This window comes from Aulostomus chinensis, chromosome 7 (genome assembly GCF_037954235.1).
Source record: "Aulostomus chinensis isolate RoL2024-O1b breed Wild chromosome 7, RoL_Achi_v1.0, whole genome shotgun sequence".
NCBI classification, from domain to species: Eukaryota; Metazoa; Chordata; class Actinopteri; order Syngnathiformes; family Aulostomidae; genus Aulostomus; species Aulostomus chinensis.
Genome location: NC_141326.1, coordinates 18,110,071 through 18,131,370, shown reverse-complemented (window position 1 = coordinate 18,131,370; position 21,300 = coordinate 18,110,071). Strand labels below are relative to the sequence as shown.

The 21,300-nt window shown below is 42.1% G+C and overlaps 3 protein-coding genes and 1 long non-coding RNA gene across 4 annotated transcripts in view; 2 read left to right on the top strand and 2 right to left on the bottom strand.

Annotated features, from left to right (window-relative positions):
* The window catches only part of LOC147258852 (uncharacterized), a 17,425-nt gene extending 9,305 nt beyond the window's left edge, over positions 1-8,120 (bottom strand). The window contains exons 1-2 of the long non-coding RNA XR_015117078.1: positions 7,981-8,120; positions 5,804-5,929 (exon numbers count right to left, since the gene is read on the bottom strand). This is a non-coding gene — a long non-coding RNA (uncharacterized LOC147258852). The remainder of the gene's footprint in view (positions 1-5,803; positions 5,930-7,980) is intronic.
* Positions 1-8,823, top strand: part of ttc23 (tetratricopeptide repeat domain 23) — a 13,314-nt gene extending 4,491 nt beyond the window's left edge. Inside the window, exons 6-11 of the mRNA XM_086208933.1 lie at positions 2,738-2,909; positions 3,073-3,178; positions 4,164-4,291; positions 4,503-4,652; positions 6,596-6,678; positions 8,536-8,823. Coding sequence (XP_086065059.1) covers positions 2,738-2,909; positions 3,073-3,178; positions 4,164-4,291; positions 4,503-4,652; positions 6,596-6,678; positions 8,536-8,629 — 733 coding nt within the window. The 3' untranslated portion in view covers positions 8,630-8,823. The remainder of the gene's footprint in view (positions 1-2,737; positions 2,910-3,072; positions 3,179-4,163; positions 4,292-4,502; positions 4,653-6,595; positions 6,679-8,535) is intronic.
* synm (synemin, intermediate filament protein) lies at positions 8,757-17,558 on the bottom strand. Its single transcript, XM_086208932.1, has 4 exons — positions 16,554-17,558; positions 15,471-15,595; positions 13,328-13,407; positions 8,757-13,250 (listed from the first exon to the last, which is right to left on the bottom strand). Exons 1-4 carry the CDS (start codon positions 17,349-17,351, stop codon positions 11,218-11,220), a joined length of 3,036 nt encoding a protein of 1,011 aa, XP_086065058.1. The 5' UTR covers positions 17,352-17,558; the 3' UTR covers positions 8,757-11,217.
* pgpep1l (pyroglutamyl-peptidase I like) lies at positions 16,543-21,300 on the top strand. Its single transcript, XM_086208934.1, has 5 exons — positions 16,543-18,406; positions 18,481-18,533; positions 18,608-18,724; positions 19,523-19,749; positions 19,819-21,300. The coding sequence occupies exons 1-5, from the start codon at positions 18,376-18,378 to the stop codon at positions 20,000-20,002; spliced, it is 612 nt and encodes a 203-aa protein (XP_086065060.1). The 5' UTR covers positions 16,543-18,375; the 3' UTR covers positions 20,003-21,300.

Genomic DNA, 21,300 nt, shown 5'->3' with positions numbered 1-21,300 from the left:
TTGCTGAACAGTGAACCTCCAGAGACAGCTCCATATTTTTGTCCACCTTAATCTAATCAGACTAAATAAACATCTGTTCACCAAATTTACACCACTGAGCTCCAGATCTCTGCTTCTGACAGCCCCCTTTCCAGTATTGCACGGACTCTCAACATGTACATATTCCTGCTCATGTATTACTTCATAATTTTAGCCCACTGCACTGGAATCACACAATAAAAACCTCCCTCTGTCAGAATGCTGATCAGTCAGTTTAAAGCATTGTACAGATGTTTTTGGAGCAGGCTGCTGTGTTTTTGTCCCTCTGTTTTCTCTCTGGCTTGGCCGTACAGTACCATTTTCCGAGCGAAAGCCCAAAGCCAACTTGCGTCAGCCATGTTCTGGAAACGTTTACAAAAGAGGACTGTGTGGCTTGCTTGGAAACACATGTACAAATCCTTAATTATATTAATTCTCTGCCTTGTGGACTGTTAGAATTCAGTGGGATGTGTAATGTTGCTGTGCCAGGAAGTGCGTAAGGATGCAGAGGGAATGAGAGGATAGACGGGTATTGTCTCTGTGTGTCCATGCGAGCAGGATGGCAGCACTCAAGGCATGATGGAATGTAGCTCGGCCTCTGCTGCTGCCGCTGCTGCCCTAAAAGGACCGAAAAGTGCCTGAATGGGAGACTCCTATACATCAAGGAATGTTGGGATAATCTTGGATTCGTGGAAATTTTTGAAATTACTCTTCACAATATTTTGGTAACCTCTGCTTTCTGCATTTCACGACCGAATCTTCAAAACGAAATTCATCTGGTCTGATGAGAATTTTGGTTCCCACAGTGATTATGAATGCTAGATTTACTGTTACTCACTGGCAGGCAGGACGTTTAAAGACTAAAATCAAGCAGCGTGCTGCAACAGACCGACTGCAACACTCATTCCATGTAGATGGAGCATCAGCCAATCAGAGTCTGGACAGCGAGACCTTGGAGGACTTGAATGTGTTATTTGGCTGCTTAACTCTGGTCTGTTCGGATGGTAGCCAGTAGGGGTCGACCGATCCCGATTATTACAGATCAAGGAGACACCATTATTTCAATCTGACATACATATACATGTACATTCATATGCAGTCAAAAATATTACCTTTATATGTCTTTGGCATTGATGCAACTTCAGCAATACCTGCTGCCTACCTTAGACACAGCTCAGCTCACTAACCTTGTGACTGTTGTACTGTAGCCTTCAGTGTTTTCAGGCTATTTTACCCTTGGCTATGGCTGCCTTTAAAAATTAATACCTGCAATGTATATGGACAACTTAAAAATGCAGTTTTTCTTTTACTCTTTTACTAATTACAAGATTTAATTCGACCCCTGCTTCATTCGTGCAGATGTTAAGCAGAAGTTATGAGGCATGGCAGACTTAAAACACTGATTCCTACCACCAAGTTTCATGCATTTCTTTACGACAATATATCACACCTATTTGCCCCCCCAAATATTAGTATTCTAATCTTGTGATTCATCAGAGGATATGATTGTGATTAACATGATTCTATATTTAAATCGATTCACAGCAATTCTCCTGACATGTAATCAATCAGATTGTGTTGTACACCAGACATTGGAGGAGATCGAGGAGTAGTGACTCCAGAGAGAGAGAGAGAGAGAGAGAGAGAGAGAGAGACGGCTGCAGCAAAGACAAAGTAGAACACGTTTAAATGTAACTATTTGCTTGGTAATCTGAGTCAATCAATTCCAATAATATATATAATAATAAAAATGTTTAATATTTGATCAGACAAATGTACGATCTAACCCCCAGGTCAACCCCCGGTTGCCAGAGCGGCTATAATGTTGGTTGTTCCTATTCCTGTTCTTTATTTCTTTATTGTCTCCTCTTGTTTGTTTTGATGCTGTTATTTTACTGCTGCACAACCAGTTGCCCCTATGAAGACCAATAAAGTCCTACTTCTGGCTTGTGAGGACGGCCACCTCCTTGACTGGAGAGCAAGATTAGATTTACAGTCCATTAGAGGAGGATGTCAGTCGATTGGTCTGATGGATCATCAGTGGATAATGCAGCCGGGGTTTGCCTCCTCCACTGAACTGCTCTCTGCTAGCCTGTAGAATTTGTTTTGCAGAATAAGAAAAAAAGGGCTTCCTCATCTGTGGCAGAGACATTCAGCTGTGCTCAGGAGGGCTTTCCTGAAATTCCGAAGAGCATCCCCAAATTTAAAACACTGTGCAATTGAAATTTAAACAATGCAGGATGTATTTGTCAGACACTGAGAAGCTGCAGTGAAAGCAGAAGGATGGAGGCGGTGAAACCTTCAGTCCCAGGGGAGACAGGCTTGTGAAAAGATGCAGAGAAGGACAATCTTCAAGCCTTCCCTATTATAGCCTGCACTCCATCAGGCTTCTACTGCAGCCATAAAAGCCCCCACCACTCTGCAAGAGGCTGGCTAGGGACCAAAGAAAATTCCCTGTCAATACTGGTTTATCATTCACACTCATAATAATTAAGTCACAGGCTAATAGCTGATCATTTATTTTATTATTTGAGCACTCTTGATACGTTTTTGATTCCCTGAGGGGAAATCCAGTGTGGCAGCTGCATTGGCTTTCAACGCAGGGACCCAGACACAATACTTTGGGGTTAAGCTCTGTGGACCAGACATGTCTAAGTCTTCATATTTGTCTTTCCTTCACTAACAATCTGCCTTTCTATATGTCGTCTCTGTGCTGCAGAGTCTATAAGAGACAAAACAAGCCAGAAGAAGCATTAAACCAGTGTGAGAAATCTCTTCAGCTGCTGAAGGATGCTGATAAACCAGAAAAAACCTGCTTGGTCTACAGGGAAATGGCCTCCATCGAGCAGGACAGGGGTTATTTTGACAGAGCCATCGCACATCTCTCTGAGGCAAGCGGGGCATATCATTTACACATCGTACACAACGCAGCACAAGCACAACAAACACAAACACTCGGGTTCTGCTTGCCAAGCTCAGTTGCAAGGTAACGTTCCTGCACCTCTTATTTGGGGATATGTGATCTGTCTTATTTCATGTGGGTGTTTCTGCTAGGCTCATGCCATTGCCGTGAGTCATAGCCCAGAGGAGCTGGAGGGGGCTCAGATCTCCCATAGCCTGGCCCTCATCCTGGCTGCTACAGCAGAGCCCCAGCACAATGGTGAGTCTATTCACAGATGTATGAACGATACAGGCACAAGGGGTTAATTAGGAGTGGAAGCTCTCATTGTCTTCCTATATGTCAAATTCTTCAACATGATGTTATGGAAACAGAACTTACAATAGCGCGGCTGAGGACAAGGTCAAGGTCAACCATAGACTGAGTCTCATGGTAGTAAAGCATAACAACCTGGAAGATCAGGTTTATGCAGAAAAATGGACCACTAATGAGTTGATATCTAACTATAAAAGCAATAAATCCATCTGTGTGTCTCAGCAACCGTTCATTCGATGGACATCAAACTTTGTATTTTGCTGGGGCCTCGAGGAATTGCAGTAAGTCTGAAGACCCAGGTTGGAGATGATGGTCAGAACGCCAAAATCAAAGTCAAAGATTGTCAGGGAAGTTCCTGTGATGTCACACTACCCATTATAGCTTTCGCGTCTTCAAAACATGAAGCTCGAATATTTGAATTAATTTCAATTGCATTCAGAAGCATTCGAAGTTGAAGAACCTGATTGTAGAACCTGAAATACTTCGGCACACTGTTCCCCAGATGTTTTGGGGCCATGACCATCTGCTCAGGATGGGTTTGCTCATGGTTGTCCACCATTTTCACGAGAAAACACTTCAGCATTACTGAAAGGTCAAAGGGCATGCAGCAGGTCAAGCTGATGGAATTGTAAGCGCACCCTCTGTTGAACTTCATAAAATGGTCCGCTGAGCTCACGAGGACATCATATCAAACAAGTATTACATTTCAAATGCAAACTTTTTTGAAAGCCCTACTAGCCATGGCCTGTGGCCTGCAAACAACAGGGAAGGGCATGGTCGCTCAAACAAAGGGGATTGCATTTGATAAAGGGGCGGGGCATGTAGTAGTAATGACATCACATTGATTGGATGTCATTGATGCACTGCACCAGGTATATTAAGTAAGAATTAACTATTACATCAGTCACTGGTGTTTCCCCTCCCTGTCTAGACTCTGCTGGACGCTACTTTGAGGAGAGTCTACATTCATACAAGAATATCGTGGGCCCACAGGGTCGAGCCTTTCTCACTGCCCAGGATGACTTCTGTCGCTTCCTGCTCCTCAGTGGACAGCAAGAGGTCATTCACCCACTCAAACTAAGCCGCTACAACAATTTTTTTCCAATGTTTGTTCATGCAGTGTTGAAACCAACGGCAGGTTTTGATTATCAATGTTTTTTCCAAGTGCAGCACCATGGAAACAGTGTGTGTGATTGTCAAATGATTTAATCCGCGGGTTACATGTTTGGCTTCACTGACAGCAACGCATGATCTCTTTAATTTATTGCAGAGATGTGTGGAAATCCAGAGAGCATCCCTTTCCTCAAAAAGGTCTACATTTGGAGACCTGAGTGCTGAGGTAGCTGACACCCTTCAGCTCATCGGAAGTGTGGAAATGACTGAGGGCAGGATGAGCCAAGCCCACGGGACCATGATAAAGGTAATCACCAGCCCGCGGTAGTCCTGTTGGCTTCAACCTGTATATGCATATTTGAAATGTTGTACGGAGTCATCACACATGACAGCCCCTGCCAAAGTGTTTGAGAGGGTTGGACAAAAGGCCAGTCACGTAGTCAGAATATATGCACAAAGAGTCCCTGTCATATTGAGATGAGCTATTTCTACATCCTCTCTGAGGCACAGCGCCATCAGAGCCACGCTGGCTAATCTTGGAAAGGTGCAGTGGGCCGCGTCGCCCTCCCTGGTGTAAAATATCACACAGAGTGACTTTGTGTTTCTTCAGTCTGGATGGAGCCGGACAGATGGGCAAACAAGCTCAACTAACTGCTGTCAATTAAAGCCACAATGACCCCAATTAGTCCAGTGTGCCACTGAGTTCTTTGAAACAGATGTGGAAGTAGCACGCACGTTCCTTCACTTAAGTAACAGTAGAAATGCATCAGAGAAAATAGTACTTTGGTAAAAGTCTTATTTAGAGCACAACTTATCTAAAAGAAGAGAAGCAATTCATACTGAATTCACTTCAGTTTCAAAATTACAAGGATAACTCTATTGCCTGAGAGTGTTCTTTGACCCTGTGACCTCTAAAGGTCACAGGTTTACGCCTTCTAGTTGTACTGCTCTGATTGGCAGCCTCCAAATTTGAAAGTACATCAACATCAGGTTTTACCAAATTGCAAAATATTGCTCTTCAAAAGTAACAGATGGATTCATATATATTCAGTGAAGTTAAGAAGCATAGTATTTGATTTGAAATATATTGAAATAGAAGTCTCCTAAAATATAATTCCTCATGTAAAGTACAGATACTTCAACACTGTGCAGTATCCCAGTAGCTTTCAGCACACATGTATTTAATGAACTACAGGCTTTAGTTGACTTTTTCATGACTCCTTATGTAATGAGTGTTTCTGTTTTTTTTTCTGCCATGATGATCTCAATACTCCAGTCCATCAAACGTACTTAAATACATAGGTTAGGGGGAATTTCCTCATACTAGTAGCAACATGCCTGAAACCAGAGGAGCTCGGTTGCTATGTTGTTTTGTTGATGCGTCCAAGTGTAGAGGGGCTCCAAGCATGACGGGCTACGTCAGGTCTCACTCTCTCATCACCCTGTTCCACCACTAACCTTTCTGAAGTACGCAGAGGAGATAAGTGAACCTTTCTTTCCTGCTGTCATCATGACACCATCTGCACTCTCGGCAAGTAACTTTTCCAGGGGGAGGCTGCTTCATACGGTAGATACAGCACAGATCTATGAAGAAAAAACAAAAAAAGACAGAACAATGGTTCAGTCCCTCATACAAACACATTGACATTTCCACATTCTGCTGTTGTGCTTGTGGAGAAAAAAAAGGCCTTCCATTACATCAACCTTAGCAACAGTGAAAACATCCAAGAGGCCAGATGGATCTGTTCCAAATGACACAGTGGGTTTTGTTTTTTTTTTACTCTCCCTGGTGAAGAGGGAAAGTTTTACCTCCTTCTTTCCCTGACTGAACAGAAATCTTTTCACAACCTGGGATTCATGAGGATTGTAGAGTTGCGTCACTGTGTGTATTTTTGTGTCGATATAATGTACATGTGATAGTAGTTAAGGTTTATTTCATAGAGCTTAGCAGCCATTGCTCATTCATGACATTTAATTTACCTAAATGTAGCAGTGAGAGTAACACATGCCTCTGCTTTTATTAGTTTATTGCCTCAGATTCCAGTCTTCTCAAAATAAATCCACCCACTTGTTGCCACTGAAGAGTGGTCAGCACAGGTGTTATCTCAACCTTTGACTGGTTATTTCTGGTTGTTTGGTCCATTCACATGTTGCTAGGAAGTGTTTCTTCCCCTCTGAATATGCGATGCTCTTCTCATCTTCCACGCTGTCCGCTCACTATGCCGTTCATGTTTTTATTTTTAATTTTAGTGCCTGGAGATCCAGACGTTGCTGTACGGTCCTCAACACAAGAAGACAAAAGCTACACAAAAAGCTGTAGATATCTTGACCCGGTAAAGCTTTACTTCATAGTATACTGATACATTTAAGTAGGTGGCTTTTGTTAAAGATGCACGAGAGAAGGAGTGAAAGGAATACACCAACTTTTTAGGAAAATATACTTAATTTCTATCATATTTTTTAGAGCCAGACAAGCAGATAGAAAACCTGGTGTCATTTCTGTGAGCATGACACATCTCCAGACCCCACCTGAAACAAGCTAGTTAGCTTAGTCTATTAGCTGTGGGGTGTGGACAAAAACGTCATCAAACAGTCTCTTCTCCAAAACATTCTTTGCCTGCATTAATGGAATTAGGGTTGTGCTCAACATTTGATGTTAAAAATTAAAAGCTATTGCTATTTCAGAGCCAGACACATACCAGGAATTACCTGAAGGACCAGGCGCAGCCAAAAGACCCATCGTAGGTTTAGTCTAAAAAAACTGCTAATCATAGACGACCTTGTTCGAGAGGATAAGAGGGAACCAAGATCCCGAGAGAAACCTTGTTAATCAAACTCTTATAAAATGACCAAAATGGCAGGTTCCTTTGAATATTCACTGTTTTCGCTATTAGCTAACAAACAGACCTCAGCAAAACCCCCAAACATAATTTATGTGACATGAGGCCACGTAAGAGTTATTATTTTAGATACAGAGGATGCAGGGCATCTCATCTCTTTCAGCTTCACCTAAAATTTTTTTTATAAACATAAACAAATCATGCTTTAATGACCTATTTCTACTTTGTTCACGTCACTTTCATACATTTCAAGCTGAGTGCACCAGAATCCTCATCCTCAATAAACACATTGATTCTAGACAGTTCTTATCTCTGTCACAGCCACATTCCATCAACAACAGCTTAAGTACATTTTCCCACAGAACTCAAGTGGTTGGAGAAACATTGTTCATATTCAGTGCATTTCAAATCAGTGGGCCGCACACTGAGCCTCTGCAATGATCCCAGGAAGTGCTTCTGTGACATGTTCTCACATCAAATTTAACAAAAAGTGAAGTAGATATCAATAAACAATATTTAACTCTAGATTCTTAACTAGTTTTAAGTGCATTTCAAACAATGAACGCGTAGTATTCTACAGTGAAATTTAACAACTGTGTTGGTAAACAGCCGTTTTCTTTAGCCTCCGGAAACACCTTTGACCACGTCCAGGAATTCTGCACCACATTGACCGCACACTAAAGCGTCCCGCGGGGGGGAGGGAGTTACAGCTTCACTTCTCCGTCACTGGACAGTAACGATACTTCAGTCTGGCATTGTAACAAGAACGGATACGTTGCGTCTTGTTGTACCGACCTTTGATAAGCAGGTAAAAATAATGAAGCGAGCAATGAAGATCCGGAGCGTCTCGTCTCTTTGCCCAACGGACGCTCTCTCACCTGCGCCCCGGAACACCTGCCGTAGAACGAAGGTTCCGCCGCACCGCTACCCGAAAAAACACATTTACTCCATCACCAAAACAGAGACCTTTTCCTCGGTCCCCTCCCTTCCTTGACCCCTCTCCTCCAGACACAAATATGGCCAACAATCCTAATATGCTTTCAAAAAAATAATTATTTTCACATAAATATTGTTATAGTACTTGAGCTGTGCCACACTGACGTTTTCCCCACCGTCGTGCTTGCTATTGTAAAACAAGAACCACACAGGCACTCTTAACCCTTTAAGTCACTTTTTTTTTGGGGGGGGGGGGGCTTTTAGTGAGGCCAACTCATGTACGAATAGAAAAAGTAACTTTCATTATAAAAAGTTATCTAATACAACTTTAAATGGTGAGTTGGAGGAACCAAGGAGAAGAATCTCCCCCGTCCCCCGTTTCAGTGATGCAGCAGTAAACTGTCTGTTTTGCAGGGCACCAGAGGTGGCTGAGAGGCTGCTAAGGCAAAGTCGAAAGAAGTCAAAACCTCCCTCACGTTCGGTTCCACCATCCAGCTGCAAAGACTGAAGATCCATGTCTTTCTCTTGTGTGTCATGAGTCAGTAAACGTCTACTGGTAGAAGACAATTTTGTTATTTTGGAGAATAATGTAAATATTAAAAAAAAAATAGTCACACTCTGAATATATACTCACAGTAATATTTAATTTTGTTAAGATGTGTATCAATTTCCAAATAAAGACTTTCATCAAAAGAAGCAAAACCGTTATTTGTTCAGCATAAATCGTAATGTGAACGTGTTTCACGGTACAAACACTCATTGAACAGTCTTGATTTTCTGTATGTTGAGGAACACGATTTTCTTTCTGCTATAAAATAGCATCTTACTGTTATTCAGCCACAATTTAAGTCCACTGATGTAAAATCATTGCAGGTTGCAGACCAGAAGATGCATAGAAAGATGCGATACTGGGCACTTGTAGATTTACGATGAACATATTAAAGGTCACGTTGAAAGCGTAACGTTCACACTCCACATTGCATTTCAAAAATATAATGGCAAGTAGCCAAGCCAGTGCTCAACAGTGTGTAATTAAAATGTGAATAATACAGCCATTGAGAGAATGTGCGAAATGTGTAGCCATGGCATATGTTCATCTCTGACCATTTCTTCCACTGCAACTAGTTCACAACACAAGAAACTGAAGTCTGTGTCACTAAGCCGATGATCCAAAAATAGTCCCGGTCATGAACACACTGTTATGTAAGAGCAAAGGTGACTCCTTCAAACCAAAGTGTGCAATGTAACAGTGTTAAGACGAGACATGCAGTACATAAAAAACAGATTTAATTCCACTTCCTCTAACAAAGCCAACACGACTGTCCATTTGCTTCAGAGAGACTCTTCGACTACTTTCTTTTCTCTGACTGACTGAACTTTCTGGTGGATACAGTTAACCATTTTTAAATTTTCACCCCCCCAAACATGTCTTCAGTTTTCTATAACAAGTGTGTGCATTATCTTCAGATGAAGAGATTGTAATGTATGTTGTTTTTCTTTTTTTTCTTCTAAATTTGGAATTGTGATTAGTGGTAATTAGTAAAAGTATTCCATCCATCCATTTTCTACTGCTTATCCCATGAGTGGGGGGTGGAGCCTATCCCAGGTGTCTTCAGGTGAGAGGCGGGGTTCACCCTGGACAGGTCACCAGTCCATCACAGGGCCAACACATCGAGACAGACAACCATTCACACTCACAGTCACACCTACGGTCAATTTAGAGTATCAATCAGCCTCGTCCTCTCTTGATGTCTTTGGACTGTGGGAGGAAGCTGGAGTACCAGAGAGAACCCACACAGGAACAGGGAGAACATGCAGCCAGGGCTCAAACTTGGAACCTTCTTGCTGTGAGGCGACAGTGCTAACCACTGCACCACCGTGCCGCCCATGTAAAAGTATTAAGTATATTTTTTATACAACATGAAAGCCACATTTTCTTTCTATTTTTTTTATTGGTCAGAACCTGCAGAATTTAAGACAATTACCACCTTCGCTCATCATCTTAATATTTTTCCAGAGCTTTACGCAGAAAAATCAATGCCTCAACCCGCAAACGCTGTAAACACCACTTCATAACTCTCAACCGTTAGCTTGCCAACAACTTGCTAATCAAAGCTGTGATAGCTGGAGTGATGGGCTGCAGTGAACTGCAAAAGTTAGTACAACGAAAGAATAAACAAAGCAGTTAAAACTTATGCTAGCTCTAACCCACACCAGCGCTACACTCGGTCATAGACTATCATAAAAACGGCTACAATACGTACTACAATCCTTAATTAAGATAGTACTGATTAGTTGCCATATATTTGACTATGTTTTCTAGAGTAACTACATTTATTTGAACCAAGAGGTGCAGTTAAGTGACATTCTAGAGTGGTGCAGGAATGAGTTCTTAAAATGTTCATAAATTTGAATTCTCCAGCGTCCGGTTCCCAAATTTCAACGTCAGTGGGGCTTTTCAATGGGTTAAATGCCTGAAATAAAGTCTGTGGTTCACACTAGCTTACTATATTTCAGTGTTTTGCTCTATCGAATTAAATACATTGGAAACTCCTGCACCCTTGAATTTAGAGGCATACATGTGTCTTGCAAACAAGTGAGACTCTAAATGTCATGCCAAAAACACCAAAAGTGTGGAATTATTTCTTGGTGATGGTGAACTCCGTGCATAACGTAATGTTAGTTTCGTACATCTCACAATTGCATTTATTCTTCAAAAGTAATAAAAGCATTGTCCATTTATGGAGATAATCATGATGAACGAACTGTGTATGTCTCATAAACTTCTTTTTGTTTTTTTTTTTGCTCATTTTCAGCAGCGATTGATAATCTGTGTAAAAACCCCATTGGCTTTTGCCCAAGCAAACCAATGGCGATGCTAAATTTTAGGTTGGCATACAAAAATTCCTCATCCCTGCAGCACGGTATAACACAGCAAAATCAATTTGATATGGTGTTAACTTTCAAAATTCTAGCATTATCACAGTGTCTCCCATCAACATTAGTGTCTTGTGTGGGACATTGCTGCATGAGACCAACTTTAACATCTGCACAGAGAAGCAATTCATTTGTTCAACATTTCAGCTTAAATCCTTCTTAATCATCTGAAGGGCTGTCAAGGTAAACTGTAGCAACTCTTTTTTCATGAGAAATCTTCACTGGCTTCTCCGAGATTTGAGAATGCAGCTCTCGATCTGTGGCAGCGTCGGTATGGCTGCTATGGCCTTCCATCTGGAAGGTGAAGGACTTCTCCGATGGCCCCAGTCTGATATGTCTCTCAGTTATTTGAGATGTATGCTCTCCTTCATTAGCAAAACCTTCAGACTCTCCCCCAAGCACGACATCCTCTTCTTGAGAGACCTTGAAACTGTACCCTCCTCCTGCCCCACCCTGGAAGGCTTTCTCAAGGTTTGATGACCTTAGAGCTGCCATGATCTGCTCGTTAGAAAGATCATCTCCCTCCAGCAGCCCAGAGTCCTCCAGCGTTTGAGAGACGTTCAGCTCTGCAACTATCGTTGTGGTTCCGTTGCCACTTGTCTGCTGTAATTTTCTGACATCGACAGCCACATTCTGTGGACTTTGACTGACTTTTGTGAGGAAAGCCAACTCCTCCTTCAACGGACCTGACACTGAGTCTTGTAACTTCTCCAAAGCTCCTTTCAGCTGTTCCTTAGGCTCCAAAGTGTCTTCTCTCAGGAAGTCAAGCACTGATCCCTGCACTATTGGAGACACGCGAATCTCCTCTTCAATGATCTCTGGAAAACTCTCTTTGGCAAAGGAGTGGTCACCGGTCATGTACTCTTCACCCTCCTCAACAATCACTCTTTTAGGCAGAAGACTTACATCTTGATAATACCGTTCATCTGACAGGTCATCAACAATGCCATAATGTCCACATGAGGTTATGCCACCACCCTCCTCAGGTTCGGAGAGATTATCATCTGGTGTGGAGACAAAATACTCGTGGGGCTCTTGGTCATGGGAGAAATATGGAGAATCACTCTCTCTAAAGACCTCCTGAACTCGAACAGATCCCCCCTTGGTATGGACTGTGTCCTTGATGGAGGTTGTCGTGTCATCACTCCTCTGACCTTGAGTATCATGAGAAACATTTTCTAGCTCCTCAATTTGAAAATATGTTGAGTCTGGCTCATAAAAACTTCCTCTGGTCTTCTGTTCAACTTCCTCATCACTGTAAGACTCCACTGGCTCCTCAATGATCTCAACGCTGACTGACTTATTCTGGAGGTTCCCTTCTCCCTGCAGGCCACTTAGCAGGTTCTTGATCATGCTTCCAGTTACTGTGCCCTTAATGTCCTCCAGTGACACCTTCTTGACCCCTTGGCTCAGCAGGTCATCCAGGGCTGAGTCCTCAGAGATATCCAACTCCTCCTCCACCTTGGACTCTAACACAATCTGTGTCTTAGTTGAGCCATCCTCTTGTTCCATTTTCTCCACATGGTACATCACCTTTGAGTCTCCTGAGGAGCAAACCTTAGCTTCCAAACCAGCTGGTTTGATCACTTTCTCAATGATCTCCTCCACAGACACGGAGTCTAACACCTTTTTCTCACTTTGGCCCATCATGGAATCTGATTTTTCTTTATCTATGAACTCACTGTCACCTACATTCCTTTCCTCTTTTCCATCCGGCACATTCATTTTCCATTCTGTCTCAGTTTTTGTACTCAGGCTCATCATCAGTGGTGACACCACTTTGACTGTCTTGGTCTCAGCGGGAGAGGACACGACGGGACTGATGTGAGTCTTTACCTGAGATGTTGGTTGGAGTCGCATCCTTTTCTCCTCTGTTGTTGTTTTTTGCACATCTTGACGAAGTGGTTTCTCAATCTGGATTGTTTGTTTATCTTTGGTAACTGTGGGAACAGAGGCAGAAGCAGCAGCACGAGCTTTGGAGAATGAGATCATGTCCCTTCTGGATGCGGGACTCTGATGCTGACTTCGGGCTGTGACTGAAATAGGAATGACCCTAGAGGGGCTTCTGGACCCGGTGTGAGGCACAGGAGATCTTCTTAGGTTGTAAGTCGGTGGTGTAAACCTGATGTCCATATGTTGTCTGACGGAGGTGGAAGTTCTTGGAGTGTAGCGTTGGGCAGGCATCTTGATATCTGAGGCAGAGAATTAAAAAAAAAAGTGATTTCAGGAAGTATAACGCAATAAACAAGAACACTTTTCAATACTATACCGATTATTCTTTCTCTCTGATGCTGATTCGCCCTCCTATGAGCACCTTGGAGACCAACTCTCTCACCTTCCAAGAGAGCCCTGAACAAACAAGAAAAGACAAAATATTTAATTAAACAAATATGTCATTATCCTACAGAAATGATTTTCGAAGTAACAAAGAAAAGACCAAAGACAAATACCTTACAAGACGCTGCACATCATCCGACTCTGCCATCTCAACTAAACGCAACAGGCTGAGTTATGAACCTCGGTCCTGGCCATGTAGGGTAATAATCATCAAAATCCCAACAAGCACCGTCCTCTACAAAACAGACTTTAGCTACAACATCTTCACAATCACTTGGCCACGTTTCAACCAACAAACAGCAAACAAAAGTCTCTCCAAAAGGAACAACCTCTCCGGAGAGTGCTTCCCGAAAGACTGACCTAAAAATAACTGCTACAATGCAGGGCTGCCCCTATAAATGCAACAGCAAAAGCTGACTCGTGACATAGTAAAGCACATGCCACATCTCTTAGACAACAATTTACAAAGTCTAAATAAACCAGAGGTGCTGGTTGAGGATCCTCAGATAATCTTCTAAAACCTTATTAGGGATTAGCTGAACACAAGTAAGTTAAAGACAGTAAAGATGTCCGAGAAACAAATGCCTAATGTGTAAATCACAAAAATAGAAGATCTTGTCAACCGCTTTATAAATGACTCGGCTTCTCAGTAAAAATAGTCTGTTGGTATGTGATCAAGAGTGTTCTGGCTATGTTAGGAGCATGAGGACTACGCCACAGCAAATGAAACACAAGATATTTAAAATTCATGACAGCGGATAGAAGCATACTGTAAGAAGAAAACACTCAAGGAGCACATACATTTTATTATATATAATTATTACAAAAGTCTGTTGTTGAATTTTCTTCACTGCTGCCAACTGTAGGTCTTGATCATGATCCAGAGTACGACCCAACACCTCCAGGAGAAAATACATCCACTCTTTAATTCAAATACTTCCCCTCAACGTATCTTATCAGAACATTTGTGAACTATCTTAATGAAAATAGGTCTTCGGGGTCATAAGTCCAGAATTTGACCAAGATGAGGCCAAAACATTCTTCTTCCATTCATGAAATGGTCTCAAGGAATTTGATCAAAATCCAATCGATAACAAGTCTAGAAAAACAGAGACTTCTGGATCCAGGCTCTACAATTTGATCCCGATAACCTCAAAGAGTCAGTTTGTACTGCAACTTTAAGCCGAGGCAGCGTTCTTTTTCATTCTGCAACGTTTGCCTCCACAAGTCAATCTTGTTGTCCAACGTGCTCCTTGTATTATCACCAAACCAGCCACCGAATATCAATTTCCCCCAATTTAATCAGAATCCATCCATTAGGTTTTGAGATATCTTGCTAACAATCAAAGGAAACACTAGGGTGATCACATTAACTTTCTGGCAAAGGGCAGTCAGAGAAGTCCCACCTTTGCCAAGGTGAACCAAACCCAATGATAGACAAGTGGTGATGAGCAGGTCCCGGCAACCCCGCTCATGGTGGAGTGTGTGGCTGCTCCGTAGAGCTAGAGGAAGGTTCAACCTGACAATGTTTGGATTTTGCATGACAAAGCACATTTAGTATATACTCATGTTCCTGTACGCCACAGGAAGACAGGCTTTGTTTTGCATCTAATGATGTTTGTTGCTTCCTGAAACCACTAGTTGGCGATATGGCAGTTTTCTGCTCTAAAGTGAGTTTTCAAAGTTGGTAACAGTAACACCATTTAATGAAAACTCACAGTCTTCACAATCCTTAACCCCTCAACCTGCTCAAAAGGGTTGTCTGAGCAAATTTGAGATGGGTCTGGTTGACTCACGAGGGTGACATCAAAGTGTTAAAAAAAACAACCTGGTGCCACCAGATGGTGCTGTGACTAATTTGCCCCAAAACAGAAAGAGACCCTGAATGGCCCATCCTGCAGCCCCCCATCAAGTCTGGTGTAATAGGAGTGATAAGATGATGCTCTCAATCCTTCTTGAGCTTACTGTCAACCACAGAATGTCAACCCTGGTCTTCAAAGGAGGCGGGATTTAACTATATCATACATGGTAGACATTAATAAAACCTTTTTGACAAAAGACAAAGGGCTGGTCACCTGTAGGCGGCCACCTCCATTCCCAGATCCATTTTGACCTGAAGAAGCTGCTGGTGTTCTCCCATCTTTTCTGCCATCATGTCCGCCATCCTGTTCCTCTCGTGTTCAAGCTGATCGATGATCATCTGGCATGAGGAAAAAATGTTTTGAAAAGAAGACTTAAGCCATATGTTTATTCTACCGCAGCCCACCCAGAAACCCCTTGTGTTGTCAACTTGAATATGAGCTGTTCCTTTAAGAGTCTCCCCTCTACTTATTTTCATTGACCTCTAACGGAGAAAGATGCAGCTGAGGATTCTTGACAAAACCGAGTCTGATCCCACTTACATACCGCTTTAATTGCCTGGACCACTTAATCCTCATGATTCTTACATGAGCCTTTTTAAGAAGAATGTTTGATGTCTCACAGCAGATGTCATGTTCTGGATTCTAAATTTTAACCAGTGAGCAGCGTGTCTCTGACAATCTCAAAGGCGATCCCTCAGTACTGTTGTCATTGACCTGCTTGGGGCTCCATCTTTAGGAGGCTAATACGGATTTGTCAGTCTGACAGCTAATTGGATTAAGTGGCTGAGTATTCCAGCCGCCATCAAGTACTGGGGAAGTAAAACGCCATTCAGCTGCTCCGGCTATCCAGTCGCTTTACACCGAGGTCAAATGTGACAAGTTGTAAGATCCATTTGGACAATTATGGGCCCACAAACCTGTCAGCCTGGTAATGGTGTTATGGAGGAGAGGTGTTTTAATTTCGCAGCTCACATCTAATGGACAATGTCGTACTAGACTGAAGAATTGTCTGTTCTGCATAGGTGTTCGTTGGAAAGAAAAATATGTAGATCCATGAGATCAGTGTAGCAGCCACAGAGAGGTGTGTCTGTGTCTTTAAAGCCAGTGGGTGTGGTAGCTGAAGGACTGGAGCTCAGAGGGCTGGGGGGGAACAAATCAGTATTTAATAGTATTTGTGCTTAATATCACTACAATTAATATTAATATTAACAGATATAATGATGATAATAATCACCCTGACCCCTGGTTCCGCCCCAGTCTCTCTGACACACACATCGATAGTTTGTCACCTCTCACCTGATATTCGCTGAAGTCCGCGCTACATTTCTCCTGCATGTGCGTCAATTCTTCCTCCAGACGCACTTGAATCTGCCCTTGTTTTTGCGCATCCGTGCGTAATTTGTCCAACTCTGAGGCGTACAGCATCTTCTCCCTCTGCAGGTCATTCAGCATGGCTTGGTCCGCTTTGATCGCCTGCTCCATCTCCTCCACCTTCTGTTGGTACATTTCAAAAGTGTCCATCCAGCCCTCGGACAGTCCCCGGGCGTACTCCTGCACCTCTTCCATCGAGGCCGCCGGAGGCCCGCGGTAAGTTTGCGTGATGATGGGTACCATCCGGGACTCCACCTGACTTCGGAGGTGCTCCAGCTCCCGCCGGTGCGCGTCCTCCAGACACTTATATTCGTTCTGTAGTTGAAATAAGTGCTGCTGGAGTTCGCCATTGGTCTTGTGGGCGTGTTGGAGCTCCTTCTCGCAACCGTGCAGCTCACCGCTGAATTCTCTGCACACGTCGCTCTGCTGGCTGCACAGAGCCTGGACGGTCTGCAGCTCCCGCCACAGCCGCTCCCTCTCCATCTCAGCCTGGGACTTCTCGAACGATATCTGCTCCACCATCCTCCTCAAGTCCCGCAGCTCAGCCTTGTAGACGGGCTCCCGCTCCACCGCCCTCACTTGACGGAGTTTGTTGATTTCGGTAATGAGAAGCGCATTTTCCTGCTCCAACTGCTTGGTTCTGGAGAGATACTGGGCCAGTCTGCTGTTGAGCGTCTGCAGCTGCTGCTTCTCGGTGTCAAAAGTTCTCTTGAAAGGCAACATTGTGGCATCTAAACAAACAAAGATTTAGTTTTTAAACGGCCCAGCGTGTTTGGGGGTGTCCGAGTGCGTCTGCGGGCACGACTGTGATGTCATCTGCGATCGGTGGCCTTTGACAAGTGCAGCAGCAGGAAGAGGAGGAGGAGGAGGGCGGGTCCTGCCTCAGAGGAGCGTCCCAGACCCGTGAGCGTCCCTGGCAGATGTGATGCTGCCTTTGGGCGCTGTCCGACATGTAAGAACTTTCAAGCTAAGATGTGATCAATGAAAGAGTGAGCGCTCAGCATGACGTAAAAACAGTGCTAAAAAATATGTGCGAATGAAGGGAACTAAATAGATGACTAATCATTTGCCAGTTCAAAAACACAGAAAATGAACACATCTCAAATCTGAATCTCATGTCTGGAAAGTAGCAACAGGAAGACAATCTTATTTTATCACCACTTTACTGTAACAAATAAAAAGACAGACTGACAAATGTCACGCTTTATTGAACTGAAAAATAGAAGTAAAGCTTTTAACTCATTTGGTATCGAATTACTCTGTCACTCCAACTGAAAACACACATTTGTCTTGAGCTTGCGTACTGATGTTTAAAATTGTGTATTTGGTATATTTTCTTGCCTTTTAACTCGTTTTTTTGTTGATTTTCGTAGTTGTTGACCGGTACATTATGTATCTAATGTATCTCAGCTTAATTTCTTAATCGGTTATTCGTTTTTTTTTTCTTTTGTCTTGAGTTTTTTTCTTCAATTAAGGTTAATTTGCATGTAGCCTGTAACGCTATCGTCTAAGTAGCAATGAGAGTACAAGATAATATATAATATAAAAATATAGATGCTTACATATAAACACGACAGTTCAAATTTTATCCATTTGTCAGGGAAATAAATACGACTTAGAAGATACCTGAACGCATCGTGTCCCCGTGTCGCGATCACTCTCCGGGGAACAGCTCTATCTAGCGGACACACACGGTACTGCGCTTGTTTATCCCCCAGTTTTCTCTCGACGAAAACTCAACTGCGTCATGAGTGGGAGGGAAACTGTGGTCGTTACAGGTAAAGTAACAAATATTTTCCTCTATACTATCGACCCTTCTTTAGACTGACTTTTATTTTAACTCTATTTGAAGGTTTTGGACCTTTTAGGCAGTACATAGTGAACCCCAGTTGGCAGTTGGCCCAGGTAAGGTCTATAAATAATAACAAGTCTGCCAGAACACAACCTCGACATGTGTGATATCTCAGGATTTATTTAAGGAGTTGAAGTTATCCGGTTTGGGAGAAAAGACTGATGTTTACACCAAGGAGGTGCCAGTGAGTTACACTGAAACCCGGAGGATCATTGCTGAGATTTGGCAAACTCTAAACCCAAAGGTAAAACTCAAATACTGTTAGTTTTATTTTAGGCCTAAGCTATCATCCTCAAGGTCAAACTCCAGGGATCTAAGTTCATAATAGAAGTGATTTATATGGTTTTTTGTTGTTGTTGTTTTCCCATTTGAGTGTTTGACTTCATAATCACTTTTTATTTATTTATTTCCTTCTTTGTAAATATAAGTTTCACGGTCTGTTTTTCAAAACCAAATCCGTATCGACAGGAAATGACAAATTTGTGTTTTTATGCATTTTTGTGTATAAAACTTGTGTGTTTTCCACATATTAACGCTGGAGTCAAACCATAAGTGATAGGACGTGTGCAAGTCTTGAACCGATGTGAATTCTCTTCCAGAGGACAAAGACAGGATGTAGTGGTAGTTACTCATGCTGTATGATTACAGAAATTGCAGTATCAACCTGTTCTAACCTTTTACTATTCTCAACTATAGTGTGTACATGTTGGAGAATTTTTTTATTTAACAGTTTTGTTAAAAAAAACAACAACATTCATTTAGATACAAACGTTTTTGTGTGTGTTTTCTAATATTTTTCATATTTTAATGTAAGTTTAAGTTTGTTGGATAAATGCTTCTAAAGTCTCAGTATTTTCTCTGCATTTTACTTCGTAATCAAACTAAACTCTGGATTCTGTTTGTTTATGATATTGTGAATCGCAATATCATTTGCAACAACTGTAACATGTCTTTTTTTTCTTTATACCAAATCGTGCACCATTAATGGGTTCTGGTTCTGGTTTCTGTGGCTGAGTATTTCACATTACCCTCTGTGTCCTAGTTTGTTGTACACCTGGGCGTCGCTAGAGCTTCCAAAGTTGTATTACTGGAGCAAACAGGGAAGAACAGCGGATACAGAGACAAAGATGTGAGTGGCTTCTGTCCTGTCAGTCAGTGCTGCGTGGAGGGGGGTCCCGAGAAACTGGACTCTGTAGTGAACATGAGGGTCGTCTCCAGGCGGTTCAGACAAGCAGGGATGGATGTCATTTACACAAGAGATGCTGGCAGGTAGGCGTCTTTTCCCCCATTGGAAGACACTTAAAAACAAGGAAACAAAAGTGAATCTGTCCTCCTCAGGTACCTGTGTGACTTTACGTACTACTGCTCACTGTATCACGGTCAGGGGAGAGCAGCCCTCATCCACGTCCCCTCCTCTGGTAGCCTGGCCTCAGCTGATAAACTAGTCCCTCTCCTGCAGAGCATCATTCAGACCATGCTGGAGCAACTAGCATATGAAGAGCTGACGACACAAGCCAAATGAAACCAAACACAAACTCAGTTCTTGTTCATTTATTTATTCAAAATTTCCCCAAAAAAAAACAAAAACAAAAGAAAAGAATACAAGAAATTCTCAGATACACATTTGGAGATGGCACGTCAAAATACACCATCCCAGCTATAGGTGTGTAAAAACTTTTGAGGCCTCAAATACAGAAGTTGAAAGAACACAGAATGTTTTGGATTATTTCTTCTTTTTTCTTTTCTTCCCCCAAATTAGGAAGACAAAAAACACAGATATTTTGTGAAAAGTAAATAAAGTAGTAGACCAAGGCCCCCTCTGAAGTTGTAGGAATGCAAATGATTAAAAAGAAGAAGAAAAAAAAAAAACAGCGGCGTAATCATTAACTTATTATTGCAGATTTTGAATGAAGTGACTCAGTAAACCTGCATGAAGGAGAAAATGAAAAAGAATCCTTTTCAGTTAGTGACTCATATATTTATCTGGTACAAAAAAAGTATGTAAAGCTGTAAACGTAAGCCTACCATCTTTTTTCTAGTCATGTGGTTTACTTGAAACCATGACTACCCGTAATCTAGGCAACAACCCTGTCATATGTATATGTGTGTATAATATATATATATATATATATATATATATATATATATATATTTGTGTTTATATTAAATGCTGTTTTGACAGGTTTTTTTAATCTAATTCACCTCACAACAAGCCAATGTGTCAACTCCTTAAGTAGATCATACATGTATTCTATCATCACATGACATCCAAACTGAAAAGAAATGCACAGATATGTTAAAGTAGCTACATGTGTGGATTTCTGTACTAATGTGATTTTATTCAGCAGCAGTTTTTTTTTCAATATCTTCAGTTTGTTAGTCTCTCAAAATCCTGCACAGAACCTTAATTGAGCACCCACGTTTCACATTAGATGTTACCCAGTGGCCTGTTTACATCAGTTTTATTTATTGCTTTGGTGGTTATTTTAAATACATTTGCAGAGGTTTTGAGTTTAGTTTTTTTACTTTTCCTTTTTTTTTTTTTTTTTTAAATCTCCAGCCTGTGCACTCAAGAGGGTGCTCAGTGAGTAAAAAGTAGCGACCGTTAGCTTCCAGATCCGCTCTGCCACATTTGTGACAACGAGATCCATGAGGTGACTCTTTGATCCAGCAGCATTATTGTTAAGTACCATTTTAAGTAGGATTTACTTTGACACCAGAAAAGAAAAGGTTTTATCATCCCGATGGTGGAGGGAGAGAGCGAGACAGATGAAGGTGTTACTGCAGGGAGGGTTACAAAAAAGAGCTTAAGTTTCTGAT

Coding starts and splice junctions, on each gene's coding strand:
- synm (XM_086208932.1), bottom strand. CDS start 17,351: ATGTTGCCTTTCAAGAGAACTTTTGACACCGAGAAGCAGCAGCTGCAG. Junction 15,596..16,553: donor CGGACTTCAGCGAATATCAG/GTGAGAGGTGAC, acceptor TCCTCATGCCAG/ATGATCATCGATCAGCTTGA. Junction 13,408..15,470: donor ATGGAGGTGGCCGCCTACAG/GTGACCAGCCCT, acceptor TTGTTTGTTCAG/GGCTCTCTTGGAAGGTGAGA.
- pgpep1l (XM_086208934.1), top strand. CDS start 18,376: ATGAGTGGGAGGGAAACTGTGGTCGTTACAG. Junction 18,407..18,480: donor GGAAACTGTGGTCGTTACAG/GTAAAGTAACAA, acceptor CTCTATTTGAAG/GTTTTGGACCTTTTAGGCAG. Junction 18,534..18,607: donor CCAGTTGGCAGTTGGCCCAG/GTAAGGTCTATA, acceptor GATTTATTTAAG/GAGTTGAAGTTATCCGGTTT.